Below are 15332 nucleotides of genomic sequence, written 5' to 3' on the forward strand. Positions count from 1 at the left end.
TCATACACAGTGGGAAGTTGGAATGAACAACATAGTTAAGATAGAACCTGCTCTTACCATGAGAAACAGGTTTCCCAATCTTCTCCTCCACTTCTTCATCTTTAATGTTTACATTCAGCTCCTGTGTTTGACTGCAGTCTTCCAGCTTCACTGATGCCATCTCTGGATCCTGCAGTGCAAACTGGGCTCCACTGTCACAATCAGGACCCAGTGACTGTAGGTTTGGACTCAGTGTGGAAGGAGAGAGGCAGGCTGAGTTTGTCGTCACTGTTGACGTTACCGGCCTCAGACTTAATTCTAGTCGTCCTGTAGTAACAATGAGAAACAGACAAAAAGTTATTGTCTTGACAGTTCCGGCACTCTCTATTAAAATATATTCTATTTTTTCTTGTGCAATTATCTAATTCAGTGCTTGACTTGGACTGAAATAGTTTGATACTCATTTTAGGTGGCGGGGTACTGTTTATATTTAGATGTAGGAGCTCCACAATACTGTAGAGCTAATATTCTATAAGAGGAACATGAGCTCAAGCAGTAGAACATTGAGGTGCTGGTACTCAGCTCCTGGTACTCAGCTCCAGTGAGCTCCTGTCCATCTCATTTCAATAGATCAGGTAGGTAAGCATTGACAACAAAACAAGAATTCATTCAAATTAGACAAAGTACACGCTACACAACGTAACTAAACTTAACCTATAGTAGATTTCTTGGATTTACATAAAGTAATAATTAATAATAAACAACTCAAAAACCATTCAGTACAAGGTTGCAGTACGTTTTAGGCAGCACCATGTACTATTTTCCTGAATAACCCTGTCTTCACTGTATTATTTATATCAAAAACCAATATTAACATTTATAGACAGAGATAGAAACTGAATGTGTCTGAATATTAGTACACATGTAGGACTGATCATCATTACATGCAGCTTCAAAACAGTAGTGCGACCATGAAATTGCCTCTCTTTGACAGACAGAGTGGGCGCCGACATTTTCCCAGCTCGTGAATTTTACACAAAACCAATAGCATGTAAAACGAACTCAGAAATCTCAAATAAATTGATTTGATTATTAAATTACCTTGAGAAAATTATGTACATCTACTCAGTTCCAAGATGGCGTAGCAGTCAGTCATCTTTGTCTTGTCCCATGTATATATTTTTCTTCGCATTCTTTTTAATATTTTTCCTAAACCTCAACTTCAAATACTCTCCTTCAACAAGCCTCACCCAATGTGGTGTGGATCTGTTTTTATTCCTAAAGTATTTCTATTTACCTCAGAACTGGAATCCCTCAACTGAAGCTAACTAGCTAACTAGCTACCAGCTATCAGTCAGCTAACCACTGCTAGCGGTCAGCAGCATACCTTTAGCTCCGGACAGCTCTCCGTGGAGAGACCAGTTCTTACAACGTGGAGAGACTAATTGTGGTTTTGTTTCAAACCAGAGCAAACCGGACCTATTTTTCTCTCCATATCCTCCAGAGAGAAGAGCAAAAGTATCTTCCTACCAGCAAACTCTCCAGAGAGAAACCTTTTCATCTGGATCATCGCCGTGGAGAGCTTGTTTGAACCAAATGTGTAGACCGAGTATGTCCACATCTCCGTCAGACCATTTTATTGGTAAACTACTTATTGTAAACTAAATTAGCATTTTTAGTGATCCGTGGAGAGACTAAGTGTGGTTTGAATTCTATGAGGCCGTGGAGAGACTCTAATTGTGGTTTGAATCCAGAGAGAATAGCAAAAGTATCTAGTAAGGCCGTGGAGAGATAGTTTACACTTATCATCATTGTGGTTTGAATCCAGAGAGAAGAGCAAAAGTATCTAGATCCTCTATGAGGCCTAATTGTGGTTTGTGAGCAAAAGAGACTCTAATTGTGGTTTGAATCCAGAGAGAAGAGCCAGAGAGAATAGCAAAAGTATCTAGATCCTCTATGAGGCCGTGGAGAGACTAATTGTGGTTTGAATCCAGAGAGAAGAGCAAAAGTATCTAGATCCTCTATGAGGCCGTGGAGAGACTAATTGTGGTTTGAATCCAGAGAGAATGAGCAAAAGTATCTAGATCCTCTATGAGGCCGTGGAGAGACTAATTGTGGTTTTAAAAGAAAACATAAATCATCAGCATACTACAATGACACCTTAGTTTTTAAGCCACGGATTTTGTAATCCCTAAATATTATTGTTTGATCTAATCTTAACAGCTAACATTTCGATGGCAATAATAAATAGATATGCCAACAGTGTACAACCTTGTTTTATTCCTCTAAATAGTTTAAAACTATGAGATGTAGCCATTATTTACTATTTTACACCTAGGGTTACTATACATAACTTTAACCCATTTTATAAAGAGATTTCCCAAAACTGAAATATTCTATTTATACATTTATACAGAGACTTGATTACACACAGGTGGATTGTATTTATCATCATTAGTCATTTAGGTCAACATAGGATCATTCAGAGATCCTCACTGAACTTCTGGAGAGAGTTTGCTGCACTGAAAGTAAAGGGGCTGAATAATTTTGCACGCCCAATTTTTCCGTTTTTGATTTGTTAAAAAAAATCCAATAAATGTCATTCCACTTCATGATTGTGTCCCACCTGTTGTTGATTCTTCACAAAAAAATACAGTTTTATATCTTTATGTTTGAAGCCTGAAATGTGGCAAAAGGTCGCAAAGTTCAAGGGGGCCGAATACTTTCGCAAGGCACTGTATATATATGCCAATAATGTGATGATCCGACCGCATTCTGTCCCCTATCAACACTTTTTAAACTTTTGGTGCCAGAGAGAATGGCATAAGAAAGTAGTCAAGACGACTAGCTTGATTAAGCCTCCGCCATGTATATCTCACTAGGTCAGGGTATTTAAGTCTCCATATATCCACTAATTCCTTAAGTGCCTGAGGGTGATAGTTTGTAGTGCGATTTCCTTTCCGGTCCGTAGAGGTATTTAAGACTATTAAAATCTCCCACCATAATAATAGAGTCTAGTGTTGCTTGTAGTATTGATAAATTCTTATATATATTTTCAAAGAAGCTTGGATCATCATTATTCAGACCGTATAGGTTAATAAGCCATATCTGTTTATTGTCCAATAACATATTTAAAATAATCCATCTACCTTGATAACCTGTTTGGACAATTTGTACATTTGGATCAAAATTACTGTTAATTAAAACCATCATCCCTTTTGAATTTCTTTGCCCCATGGGAGAAATATATTACCTGCTAGGCCATTACAATTGTAACTGGCTATACTTATTTCACCACTTACCATAATGAGACAACTTTCAATTCTATTTATCAAAATATATGTTTATAAACGTACCATTACATGATGATTGAGTGTCTATATAGCTGTACCATGATATTTGCATTGCTACTAGGTAAACCTCCAATTGGTCCCTACTATTCCACCTGCTAAAAGTCCTCATCCCGAGTTGGGTTGTCATCCCAATGCCCGGCAGACCACCCCTGACCCCCCCGTATCCCATAGCCCTGAACAGATTGGGATCCATCCTTCGAAAAGAGCTCACAGTTCCATTTACCGAGTTGAAGTAGATCAACTGCCAAATGCCTTTCCATCGCCCCTCACCCCGGTTTGTATTATATATAGCTCTGGGTCATCCTTATCGTCCCTAACATCTTTTACTCCTTCGCAACATTTGTGGGATACACACATACACCCACTCAACCCTTTCCCCCCACACAACCATAAACTCACATTCTCAACAGTTACACCATCCCAGAGCCCAACTCAAGAAAGGTATTGATTTACAAATGCACTTACAGTTGCAGCTGTATGAGAAGGCCTGCAAGACCACACAAATAAAAAATGGGCAGAAATTGAGAGATTTTATGAACCATTGTCACATCCTAGATGATGGAGGTCAAATGTACACCTTCTCCCTGAAACACCCACAATATGGTCACCCGTATTGACCATATTCCCAAGCATCTCCATGCAGTCAGACTTTGATTTTGCGCCACCAGGGTCACAATATACCCCCTCTCCATGGGTTACTGCAGCTAGTGTTGCCAGCACTGCCACTGCCTGGGTGGGGGCACCTCACCGGAATCCCCACCGGCTAGGTACAAGGTCGTCAAGGTTCTCATTAGCAGCTTTGAGAATTTCCTTGTGTAGCATTCTCTCCCTTTAGGGGCCTTTGGCTTTGCAGGACCAAACCTGACCGGCAGGCTCAGAATCTTGAGGGGGCAGTGCTGCTCTTGGTCTCTGACCGCATTTTGGCTGCATACAGACCTCTTACAGCAGGCCCATAAAACAGTTAGGGACTTGTCCTTAGTATCTGGGTCATTCAGGTGGGTGTCTAGGGTATAGGGTTGTGGACCGTACCATTAAATTAGGATTATAAATAAAGAATTAGATATAATTTATTTAAAAAATGTAGTTCCCCATGATAGGACAAATAATAAATCAAATGTATAAGTTATTTTAAAACTGTTCCACCATGATAGGACAATAAATAAATAAGAAGTATAATTCATTATAAAAGTATATCCATCATCTGAACATTGACAGCCCTCTCATACCCCGGCTCACAGCAATACATTGGGAAAGTTGAGTGAGTAATGGAATGGTTGCATATCCCAGAACCAAACAAAACAATATAATACATAAACACACCCACACCATCCACACCATGCCTCCTGTTTACTTGGTTTGTATCTTCACCATGTTGAATTAGTTTTGTGTTCCAATTAGTTACAGGTGAAGATATATACAAAAGCTTTTTTTTATTGTATTGTTACAATCCATAAGGCTAGAATTGTGTTTCATTATTTTCCTCATCTATGAGAACTTTGTATATTTAAATAAGCAAGTCGTCTTTGTGTCTCTGAACAAAACAAATGGTTATCTTTGAAAAATATATAGTTTATCATCATTCATGACAAATTTTTGGGCAAGAGCGTTTCTTTATTTGGCCTCCTCTGTCCGATTTTGCAGGCTTTTTAACCATTATTGTATCTTTAAATGAAGTACACATTCAACCTTTGGCCTCTCTGTTGTGTACACATTCAAGTTTTTGTCAATAGCTTCGAGTGGGATCTGAAGTAGAGGTCTACCGATTAATCGGAATGGCCGATTTCAGGTTTTCATAACAATCGGAAATCTGTATTTTTGGACAACGATTTGGCTGAATTCTTATACAGTGGGGGAGTATTTAGTCAGCCACCAATTGTGCAAGTTCTCCTACTTAAAAAGATGAGGCCTGTAATCTTCATCGTAGGTACACTTCAACTATGACAGACAAAATGAGAAGAAAAAAAATCCAGAAAATCACATTGTAGGATTTTTAATTAATTAATTTGCAAATTATGGTGACCATATTCCCAAGAATCTCCATGGGTTTGGTACAGGTAGGCAGTCACTGTAAATAAGAATTGCTTCTGAACTGACTTGCCTAGTTAAATTAAATAAAACAAGTATAATATGCCAGTACACTAAAGCCATGATAATGCATGCAATGCTTTATTATAAAGGTATTTTATTTAATGTGTTCTGGTACCTCGGAGACCAGCAGGTCAACTGCTCGGACTCACTTTTGGTTCCAGCAAATCCTAATTTACACATTAAGCACTGGAGAAATTGGTAGCTGCCGCTGCCTCCTCCGGCACACATCTCCTTTACATAGAATTCGTGAGGATGTTGATTTTGGCCTTTGGAATAGACCACAACACCTGAACAGGATCGATACATCCGAACATCACACCTGCTAGACAGGAATGTCAGTGTTTTGCCATGGCCAGTGAAGAGCCCGGATCTCAATTCCATTGAGCACGTCTGGGACCTGTAGGATCGGAGGGTGAGGGATAGGACCATTCCCCCAGGAAATGTCCAGGATCTTGCAGGTGCCTTGGTGGAAGAGTGGGGTAACATCTCACAGCAAGAACTGGCAAATCTGGTGCAGTCCATGAGGAGGAGATGCACTGCGGTACTTAATGCAGCTGGTGGCCACACCAGATACTGACTGTTACTTTTGATTTTGACCCCCCCTTTGTTCAGGGACACATTCTATTCTGTTAGTCACATGTCCATGGAACTTGTTCAGTTTATGTCTGCTGTTGAATCTTGTTATTTTACATACAAATATTTACACATGAAGTTTGCTGAAAATAAACACAGTTGACAGTAAGAGGACGTTTCTTATTTTGCCGAGTTTACTTTTACCTTGTCAGCTCAGGGATTCGATCCAGCAACCTTTCGATTACTGGCCCATCTCTCTAACCACTAGGCTACCTGTACGTAATCAATATTAGTAGGCTGCGCAATACAAAAGGGGAATAAAGCAAATCTAAAACTCTCATAAGTCATGAAAATTATGAGCCATATCATCCTCCACTCACTATCACAAAAGGGTTAGAAACTACACAGACTAATTTCATAGAATTTAAAAACACTGTCAGTTTTACTACACTTCTTCAGTCTACTCTCTGATCACTCCAGATCACCCAGTGAAAGAAACAAATGCTGGCAATACTGGTGTCAAATCATGCAAGTGTCAGTAACATGAAATAATATATACGTTCTCATTGAAACAGTTATACTGCAACTTTTCATGCACAGCGGAGAAGTTGTAACGAACAACAAAAATTAGACAGAACCAGCTCTTACCATGACTAACAGATGTCCCAATCTTCTCCTCCTCTTCTTCATCTTTAATGTTGACATTCAGCTCCAGTGTTTGACTGCAGTCTTCCAGCTTCACTGATGCCATCTCTGGATCCTGTAGTGTAAACTGGGCTCCACTGTCACAATCAGGACCCAGTGACTGTAGGTTTCTACTCAGTGTGGAAGGAGAGAGGCAGGCTGGGTTTGTCCTCACTGTTGATGTTACCGACCTCATACCTGAGTCTGAAAATAGTATAAGAGAAACAGACAAGTTATTTTCTTGACAGTTTTGGCAAGGTCTTTAATCTTTATTAAATATATGTATTTTGTTCAATTATCTAATTCATTGCTTGACTTGGACTGAAAAAGTTGTCGATAAACATTTTGGGTGCTGGTACTGTTTATATTTCGGTGCAGGAGCTCCACAATACTTTTGAGCCAAAACTTAACCTGTAGTAGATAAATGCATAAATGACTCAAACCATTTAGTACAAGGTTACAGTTTGTTTTAGGCATCAATATGTGATATTTTCATTGATAACCTTGTATTCACTGTTTTACTTCAAAAACAATTGTATTTCCTGTTCACACCATAGTAATGTTTATAGATAAAGACAAACTGAATGTGTCAATATTATTTCACATGTAGTAAACCGATAATCAATACCTTTAGCTTCAAAACAGTAGAGCAACCGTAAAATTGTCTCCCTGCTGCATCCACACTGCCTGCACTGAAGTCTGTTGACACAGACCGAGTGGGGGCCGCCATTTTACCTCCCCGTGAACTTTTCCTTTCATGGAGTTCTACGGACAATTCCTGTACGTATTCATATCAGTAGGCTGGTACTGTACGTATTCATATCAGTAGACTGGTACTGTACGTATTCATATCAGTAGGCTGGTACTGTACGTATTCATATCAGTAGACTGGTACTGTACGTATTCATATCAGTAGGCTGGTACTGTACGTATTCATATCAGTAGGCTGTGCAATACAAAAAGGGAATAAAACTATTCTAAAAGTATCTCATCAGACAAGAAAAGTATGCGCTATATCATCCTCCACTCACTATCACAAGGGTTGGAAACTGCACAGACTCCCTTCATAGAACTTTAAAACACTGGCAGTTTGTCTACTTCACTTCTTTAGTCTACACTCTGATCACTCCAGACAGCCCAGTGAAAAAAACAAATGCTGGCAATACTGGTGTCAAACCACCAAGTCTCAGTAGCATGAAATAACATGTACCTTCTCATTAAAACAGTTCATCATGAAATCCTGCCCTGCCTTTCTAAAGTATTCAAAAGCAAAGTTAAACAGATCACCGACCATTTCGAATCCCACCGTACCTTCTCTGCTATGCAATCTGGTTTCCGAGCTGGTCACGGGTGCACCTCAGCCACGCTCAAGGTCCTAAACAATATCACAACTGCCATCGATAAAAGACAGTACTGTGCAGCCGTCTTCATTGACCCGGCCAAGGCTTTCGACTATGTCAATCACCTCATTCTTATTGGCAGACTCAACAGCCTTGGTTTCTCTAATGACTGCCTCGCTTGGTTCACCAACTACATCTCAGACAGAGTTAAGTCTATCAAATCGGAGGGCCTGTTGTCCGGACATTTGGCGGTCTCTGGGGGTTCCACTCTGTATATATCAATGATCTCGCTCTTGCTGCTGGTGATTCTCTGATCTACCTCGACGCAGACGACACCATTCTGTATACCTCCGGCCCTTCTTTGGACACTGTGTTAAACCTCCAGATGAGCTTCAATGCCATACAACACTCCTTCCGTGGCCCCCAACTGCTCTTAAATGCTAGTAAAGCTAAATGCATGCTCATCAACCGATCACTGCCCGTACCCGCCCCGCCCGACTAGCATCACTACCCTGGACGGTTCTGACTTAGAAAATGTGGACAACTACAAATACCTAGGTGTCTGGTTAGACTGTAAACTCTCCTTCCAGACTCACATTAAGCATCTCCAATCCAAAATAAATCTAGAATCGGCTTTCTATTTCACAACAAAGCCTCCTTCACTCGTGCTTCCAAACATACCTCGTAAAACTGACTATCCTACCAATCCTTGACTTCGGCGATGTCATTTACAAAATAGCCTCGAACAGTACTCAGCAAATTGGATGTAGTCTACCACAATGCCATCCGTTTTGTCACCAAAGCCCCATATACTACCCACCACTGCGACCTGTATGCTCTCGTTGGCTGGCCCTCGCTTCATATTCGTCACCAAACCCATTGGCTCCAGGTCATCTATAAGTTTTTGCTAGGTAAAGAACTGCCTTATCTCAGCTCACTGGTCACCATAGCAACACCCACCAGTAACACGTGGTCCAGCAGGCATATTTCACTGGTCATACCCAAAGCCAACTCCTCTCCTTCCAGTTCTCTGCTGTCAATGACTGGAACGAATTGCAAAAATGACTGAAGCTGGAGTCATATCTCCCTCACTAACTTAAGCATCAGCTGTCAGAGCAGCTTACCGATCATTGCATCTGTACATAGCCCACCTAACTACCCCATCCGCATATTGTTATTTATTTTTGCACCTCAGTATCTCTACTTGCACATCATCATCTGCACATCTATCACTCCAGTGTTAATGCTAAATTGTAACTGTGGCTTTTATTGTCTTACCTCACTAATCTTACTACATATAGATTTTTAGTTTGTTTATCCCATGTGTAACTCTGTGTTGTTTTTGTCGCACTGCTTTGCTTTATCTTAGCCAGGTCGCAGTTGTAAATGAGAACTTGTTCTCAACTGGCCTACCTGGTTAAATAAAGGTGAAATTAAATAAATATAACAGTTCTACAGCAACTTTTCATGCACAGAGGGAAGTTGGAACGAATAACAAACTTAGTTAGATAGAACCTGCTCTTACCATGAGAAACATTTGTCCCAATCTCCTCCTCCTCTTCTTCATCTTTAATGTTGACATTCAGCTCCAGTGTTTGACTGCAGTCTTCCAGCTTCACTGATGCCATCTCTGGATCCTGCAGTGCAAACTGGGCTCCACTGTCACAATCAGGACCCAGTGACTGTAGGTTTGAACTCAGTGTGGAAGGAGAGAGGCAGACTGGGTTTGTCCTCACTGTTGATGTTACCGGCCTCAGACTTAATCCGAGTTGGCCAGTATTAATAAAGAGAAACGGACACAAAAGTTAGTGCCAGAACTGTCAAGACTTTCTTTATTCTCTAAAAGATGGTTTATATTTAGGTAAAGGAGCTCCACAATACTGTTGAGCTAATTTTCTATAAGAGGAGCATGAGCTCAAACAGTAGAAATTTGAGGTGCTGGTACAAGTCAAGCACTGATTTCAATAGATCTGGTAGCTAAGCATTGGCAACAAAACATTAATTAATTCACATTATACAAAGCATACACTTTAAATTAGGCAACACAACTCTAAATACACTTAATCTATAGTAGATTTCCTGAATTCACATAAATGCACAAATTACTCAAAAACATTTAGTACAAGGTTGCAGTATGTTTCAGGCAGCACTATGTACTATTTTCCTGAATAACCTTGTCTTCACTGTATTATTTCAATCAAAAAACAATAGTATTTCCGTTCACACCATAGTAACATTTATAGATATTCAGAAACAGCTGAATGTCTCATGATTAGTACACATGTAGAAAACTGATTGATAATCATTACATTTAGCTCCAAAACAGAAGTGGAAACGTAAAATTGTCTCTCTGCTGCACCCTCACTGCCTGAACTGAAGTACGTTGATGCAGACCGAGAGGGATCCGCCATTTTACCATCTCCCGAATTTTACACAAAACCAAAACGACATGTAAAACGAACCCAGAAATCTCAAATAGATTGATCGTTTATGAAATTACCTTGACGAAATTATATACATCCACTCAGACTACCAAATTATCTAACTATGTGACTTGAAAAAGGTGATCACGTTAACTCACGCGGTTTGACATAAAAAAAATAGCACATAAAACCTTTATCAGACCTGATAATACCTTGACGTATTTGTTACCCAGCATGTTATGAAATGTTCTTTCGATATTATAACGTGATATTACATACCAGTAGTAATATATTTGAAACGGACACAGAAGTTGTCGTCTCGACTGCACAATTCTGACGTATCCTTTATTCTGAAGAATGATGTGCGCCTGCGCGGAACTTCCTGTTTCCCCACCAAACACAGAGACGTAACAACGCGAGACTTCAGAGAACGCTTGGGAAGCAGACTAAGCCCGGTTTGAGAAGTGAACAATTCTGATACTTTTGCAGCGGCTAATGGGGATCCTAATAAATACCTAATATATACCTAATACCTAATTCCGTCGGCACACACTTGAAACATGGCCATTCTTTTATCAATTTCACAACTGCAGTTGCTTATTCACAATAGCTCACACTGCATATGATATATATCCTAGCATCACAGGTAGCCTAGTGGTTAGAGCGTTGGGCTATGTAGCTGGAAAGTTGCTGAAACGAATCCCCGAGTTTACACAGCATTAATCTGTCGTTCTGTCCCTGAAAAATGTAGTTAACCCACCGTTCCTTAGTAGGCAGTCATTGAGATAAAGGTAAAAATATATATTTAAAAATCACGAGTAGCCAGACCGAGGTGAAGTTGGTTTCATATTCAGACATTCATTCGCCAAAAGTCATTGCAATTTCAAAAATCAATAACAAATGAATTGATTGTCACAGAAACAAAAATAGATATGGTTTATTCTATAAAATCTATCAAATATCATTTAAAACTGTATAAATCAATAACTAATTCACCGTTTGTCACCGTATGATTTATTCTATAATTGTCTAGTAGACTTTTACAACCGTTGCTTTGAGTAGAAATTCCCGTTTTGATTTGATAGAAATACATAACATCTCAAATATTGCATTTAAAGATGAAGAAATCAATAACTAATTCAGTGATTGTCTCAGAAAAAGTGAGAATATGCATTTAAAATAACTTTAAAATAAATGTTAATTTCAAGTGCAATTTGTTCTATATGATGTTAGACAATGTGTACATAAAGTTGTACAATGTTTACAATCTTACATTGTATGTCAAATCAATGTTTGCATTTTTAGTGCAACAGTTCCACATTTGAAAGTAGTTACAAGGAACAACAGTCATTTATTTATACGTCTCTAATTTAACAGAACAATGGGCCCCTTACAATAATGTTCTATTTTGGCTTTGTTGAAGTCCTTCATTGTCATCCCCAGACAAGCTAAATGAAACCATCTCTGGCACACAGAGCGTTCTATCTGCAGTATTAAAAACATAAAACAGGGTTATGTTGATTTACATGTAAACAACAGTTCTGGAATACCCAAATTCTGTTACATGTTTTTGCAATTAGGAACATTTTCAAATTGAATTGGATTTTTGTTCAATTGCTAAATTGACTTTAAAGGACATGCATTTGACCAGAACCCTGACAGAAGAGCACATAACTGAGGTGCTAATCATCGTTAAGTATTCAAGCAATATAAATGTTGTAATATCAAACATTACAAGAATGGCATCTCATAGATTTGATATATTTCTATCAAATCAAAACTGGAATTTGTATTCAAAACAAAGGTTGTAAAAATATGCTAGACATTTATAGAATAAACCATATCTATTTTTATATCTCTGTGACAATCATTGAATTAGATTTTTATAATTATTTATGGCTTTTTTTGCTAATGTCAGTTGAATGTCAGAATGTGTGACTATAAAACCAACTTTACCTCGGAAGTAGGCAGAAGTAGGCAGTTGTTCTTCAAACAACAGTAAAACTGATTGACTTTCTTCCTTCTTTCCATCTACTACAGGGTTTAGTGCTCCAACTACTCATGGAATCTTCTGCTCAAGACGATGAACCTCAATATATAACAAAACTCCAGATAACATATTTAATAGGTGCCCTCTCCGAAATTATATACACAATATAATAAAATATATTGATTTAAAAAATATGTTCTGATATAGACAGAATGACTGAAGATTACCTGTAATTTCAAATCATTAGTTTACAATTTCACAACGGAATGAATTACAATTTATAACAGTCATGTCTCAAAACTGGGAGTAGCAGAAAGAGCATGTCATTCACCCGACATGTGTTCCTCTAGACCAGGGGTGTCAAACATACGGCCCGCGGGCCGGAACCGGCCCCAAGGAGGTTCGATCAGGCCCGCAGGATAATTTGAAAGTGGAAAAAATGCATAAAAGACATGGAATTAATTTTTTTTTTTTTTTTAAGACAAGCCGCATCACTGAGACAGACTGAAAACAGCAGACGGTATCAATGCGCCATCTGCTGCTTGTTACGACGTTGTTAAGATTGTTAATGTCTCTACCTCTCCACTACACCCTCATTAGCCAAAATGTCGTTATCCAAACGGAGAAAAGTAGATAAGGAGTGTAGAATTTTCAAAGAAAAATGGACCACGTCCTATTTATTTACAGAGATGCACGGAAAACCTTTGTGCTTGGTGTGTTTGCAACAAGTTTCGGTATTGAAGGAATATAATATTCGACGCCACTACGAGACTCATCACAGCGAAAAATATGACGGCTTGCAAGGACAACTGAGAAGAGATAAGATTAACGAATTGCTGGCGGGTCTGAGGAAACAGCAGTCAACTTTCATCCAGAGCCGAGAAGTCAGTGAAGCAGCGGTAAAAGCCAGCTACCTAATTGCTAGCGAAATAGCATTAGCATCGAAGCCGTATTCCGACGGTGACTTTGTTAAACGATGCATGATGAAGGCGGCTGAACTTGTATGTCCCGAGAAGCGACAAGCTTTTGCCAATATTAGCATGACGAGGAATACTATAGCAGAGAGGATTTCGGAACTATCGGCAGATTTAGACAGTCAATTGAAACAGAGAGTCAAGTCATTTATTGCATTTTCCGTGGCAATTAACGAGAGCACTGACATCACAGACGTGGCCCAACTGGCCATATTTATTCGAGGAGTTGATGAGACATTGACTGTTACTGAAGAGTTTCTTGAGTTGGTGCCAATGATGGACACCACAACAGCCGAGGACATTTTCGGCTCTGTCCTTGCTGCATTGGACAGAGTTGGAGTGGACTGGTCCCGCGCTGTCAGCCTGGCTACAGACGGCGCGCCATCCATGGTCGGAAAGAAAGCAGGTGTCGCGACAAAGTTCAAAGACAAAGTACAAGCCCTTAATGGAGGAGATCGTTTCTGGACATTTCACTGTATTTTGCACCAGGAGGCATTGTGTTGCAAGTCGCTGAAAATGGACCACGTCATGGAGGTGGTTGTTCGCACTGTAAATTTAATCCGGTCCAGAGGTCTGAACCATCGTCAGTTTGACAAACTTCTCAGCGACAGCAACATTACCCACAGCCTGCCATACCACACTGAAGTGAGATGGTTAAGCCGAGGCGCTGTGCTGAGGCATTTCTTTGATCTACGAGAGGAAATCGGACAGTTCATGGAGAAAAAAGGAAAACCGGTGTTGGAATTACAATCTCAGGAATGGCTACGGGACCTTGCATTCTTGGTTGATATTACTGAACACTTGAACAATCTGAACAAAATGTTGCAAGGCCGCAAAAAGTTGTCACACAGTTTTCTGACAACATACATGCATTTAAGTTGAAGCTGACTTTGTGGGAGATGCAACTGGCAAATGGCAACCCTGCCCTGATTTTATCAGTATCTACTACCAGGGTACCCCAAATTAACAGCCCTGGCTGCTAAAATTTTGTGCATGTTTGGGACAACCTACCTTTGTGAACAAATTTTCTCAGTGATGAATATCAATAAAACAAAAATGCGTTCAAGGCTCACAAACAAGCACTTAAATGACATTCTGAAAGTGACAGCTAGTCAGGACATGACACCTGGTGTTGATGCACTTGTACAGGCCAAAAGATGCCAAGTTTCAGGTACAAATACAAGTCCAGACTAGACTAACACCTTTAAAATGCTGCCTTAGATACTGTTTGCATTGAAAGAATACAGCTCTGTGAAGATGAATCCTTACTGTGGTGATTTAAAAAATGTGCACTTTAATGTTAGTCAGCAGCTTCAAAACAAAAGTTGTGTGATGGAATTCTACTGTTCATACAACTCCATACATTTTCAGTATGTATTGTATGTGTATGTATGTTTCATGTATGAAGTTTACAGATTTACAGGACAGGCGAACACTTTCTTCATTACACATTTAAAATCACTCTCCTTAGTTTGTAAGGTGTACGCAGGGATTACATTTAGATTTTATATGCGTATGTGTAAGTGGTTTAAAAATTCCTTTCTTTAAAAGTCTCATTTAATCTTAAAGTGCATTACTATATTTTTCAGTACCAATTAAAGTTTTGTGCCTTTGTACAATCAGTGGGATCAGTTGCAATGCATATTTGTGAATGATAAAAGTAAATTGCACATTTGTCTAAGGAAATATGAGGTGTTTCATGAAATGTTTTGTAAAAGGATAGTTCATTAAATTTCAATATTTTCCTAATGTTCTTGTGCTTCTTTACACCAAAACAAAGGAAAGACATGATATTTTGGTTATTTATAGCAGAGTATGGTATAATTTTAATGGTCCGGCCCACTTGACATCTCCCTAGGCCGTATGTGGCCCACGATGCGAAATGAGTTTGACACCCCTGCTCTAGACAGTAACACAACGACACAAGG

At 39.3% G+C, this 15332-nt stretch overlaps 2 protein-coding genes across 3 annotated transcripts in view; both read right to left on the reverse strand.

Moving 5' to 3' along the window:
* The window catches only part of LOC118370516 (zinc finger protein 79-like), a 94445-nt gene that overhangs the window by 25904 nt on the left and 53209 nt on the right, over positions 1 to 15332 (reverse strand). For both annotated transcript variants that reach the window (XM_052508438.1, XM_052508440.1), the window contains exon 6: positions 58 to 306. In XM_052508438.1, coding sequence (XP_052364398.1) covers positions 58 to 306 — 249 coding nt within the window. The remainder of the gene's footprint in view (positions 1 to 57; positions 307 to 15332) is intronic.
* LOC118381186 (uncharacterized) lies at positions 5483 to 10659 on the reverse strand. Its single transcript, XM_052508443.1, has 4 exons — positions 10518 to 10659; positions 9543 to 9775; positions 6642 to 6881; positions 5483 to 5882 (listed from the first exon to the last, which is right to left on the reverse strand). Exons 1-4 carry the CDS (start codon positions 10535 to 10537, stop codon positions 5743 to 5745), a joined length of 633 nt encoding a protein of 210 aa, XP_052364403.1. The 5' UTR covers positions 10538 to 10659; the 3' UTR covers positions 5483 to 5742.

Source organism: Oncorhynchus keta, unplaced genomic scaffold (assembly GCF_023373465.1).
Source record: "Oncorhynchus keta strain PuntledgeMale-10-30-2019 unplaced genomic scaffold, Oket_V2 Un_contig_3619_pilon_pilon, whole genome shotgun sequence".
Classification (NCBI taxonomy): Eukaryota; Metazoa; Chordata; class Actinopteri; order Salmoniformes; family Salmonidae; genus Oncorhynchus; species Oncorhynchus keta.

Excerpts from the sequence above, each read along its gene's own strand:
- LOC118381186 (XM_052508443.1), bottom strand. The coding sequence starts at position 10,537 with ATGTATATAATTTCGTCAAG. Across the intron at positions 6,882-9,542 it reads TGGGACAAATGTTTCTCATG|ACTCAGGTATGAGGTCGGTA; the intron begins GTAAGAGCAGGT and ends TACTATTTTCAG. Across the intron at positions 5,883-6,641 it reads TGGGACATCTGTTAGTCATG|GCACCTGCAAGATCCTGGAC; the intron begins GTAAGAGCTGGT and ends TCTTCCACCAAG.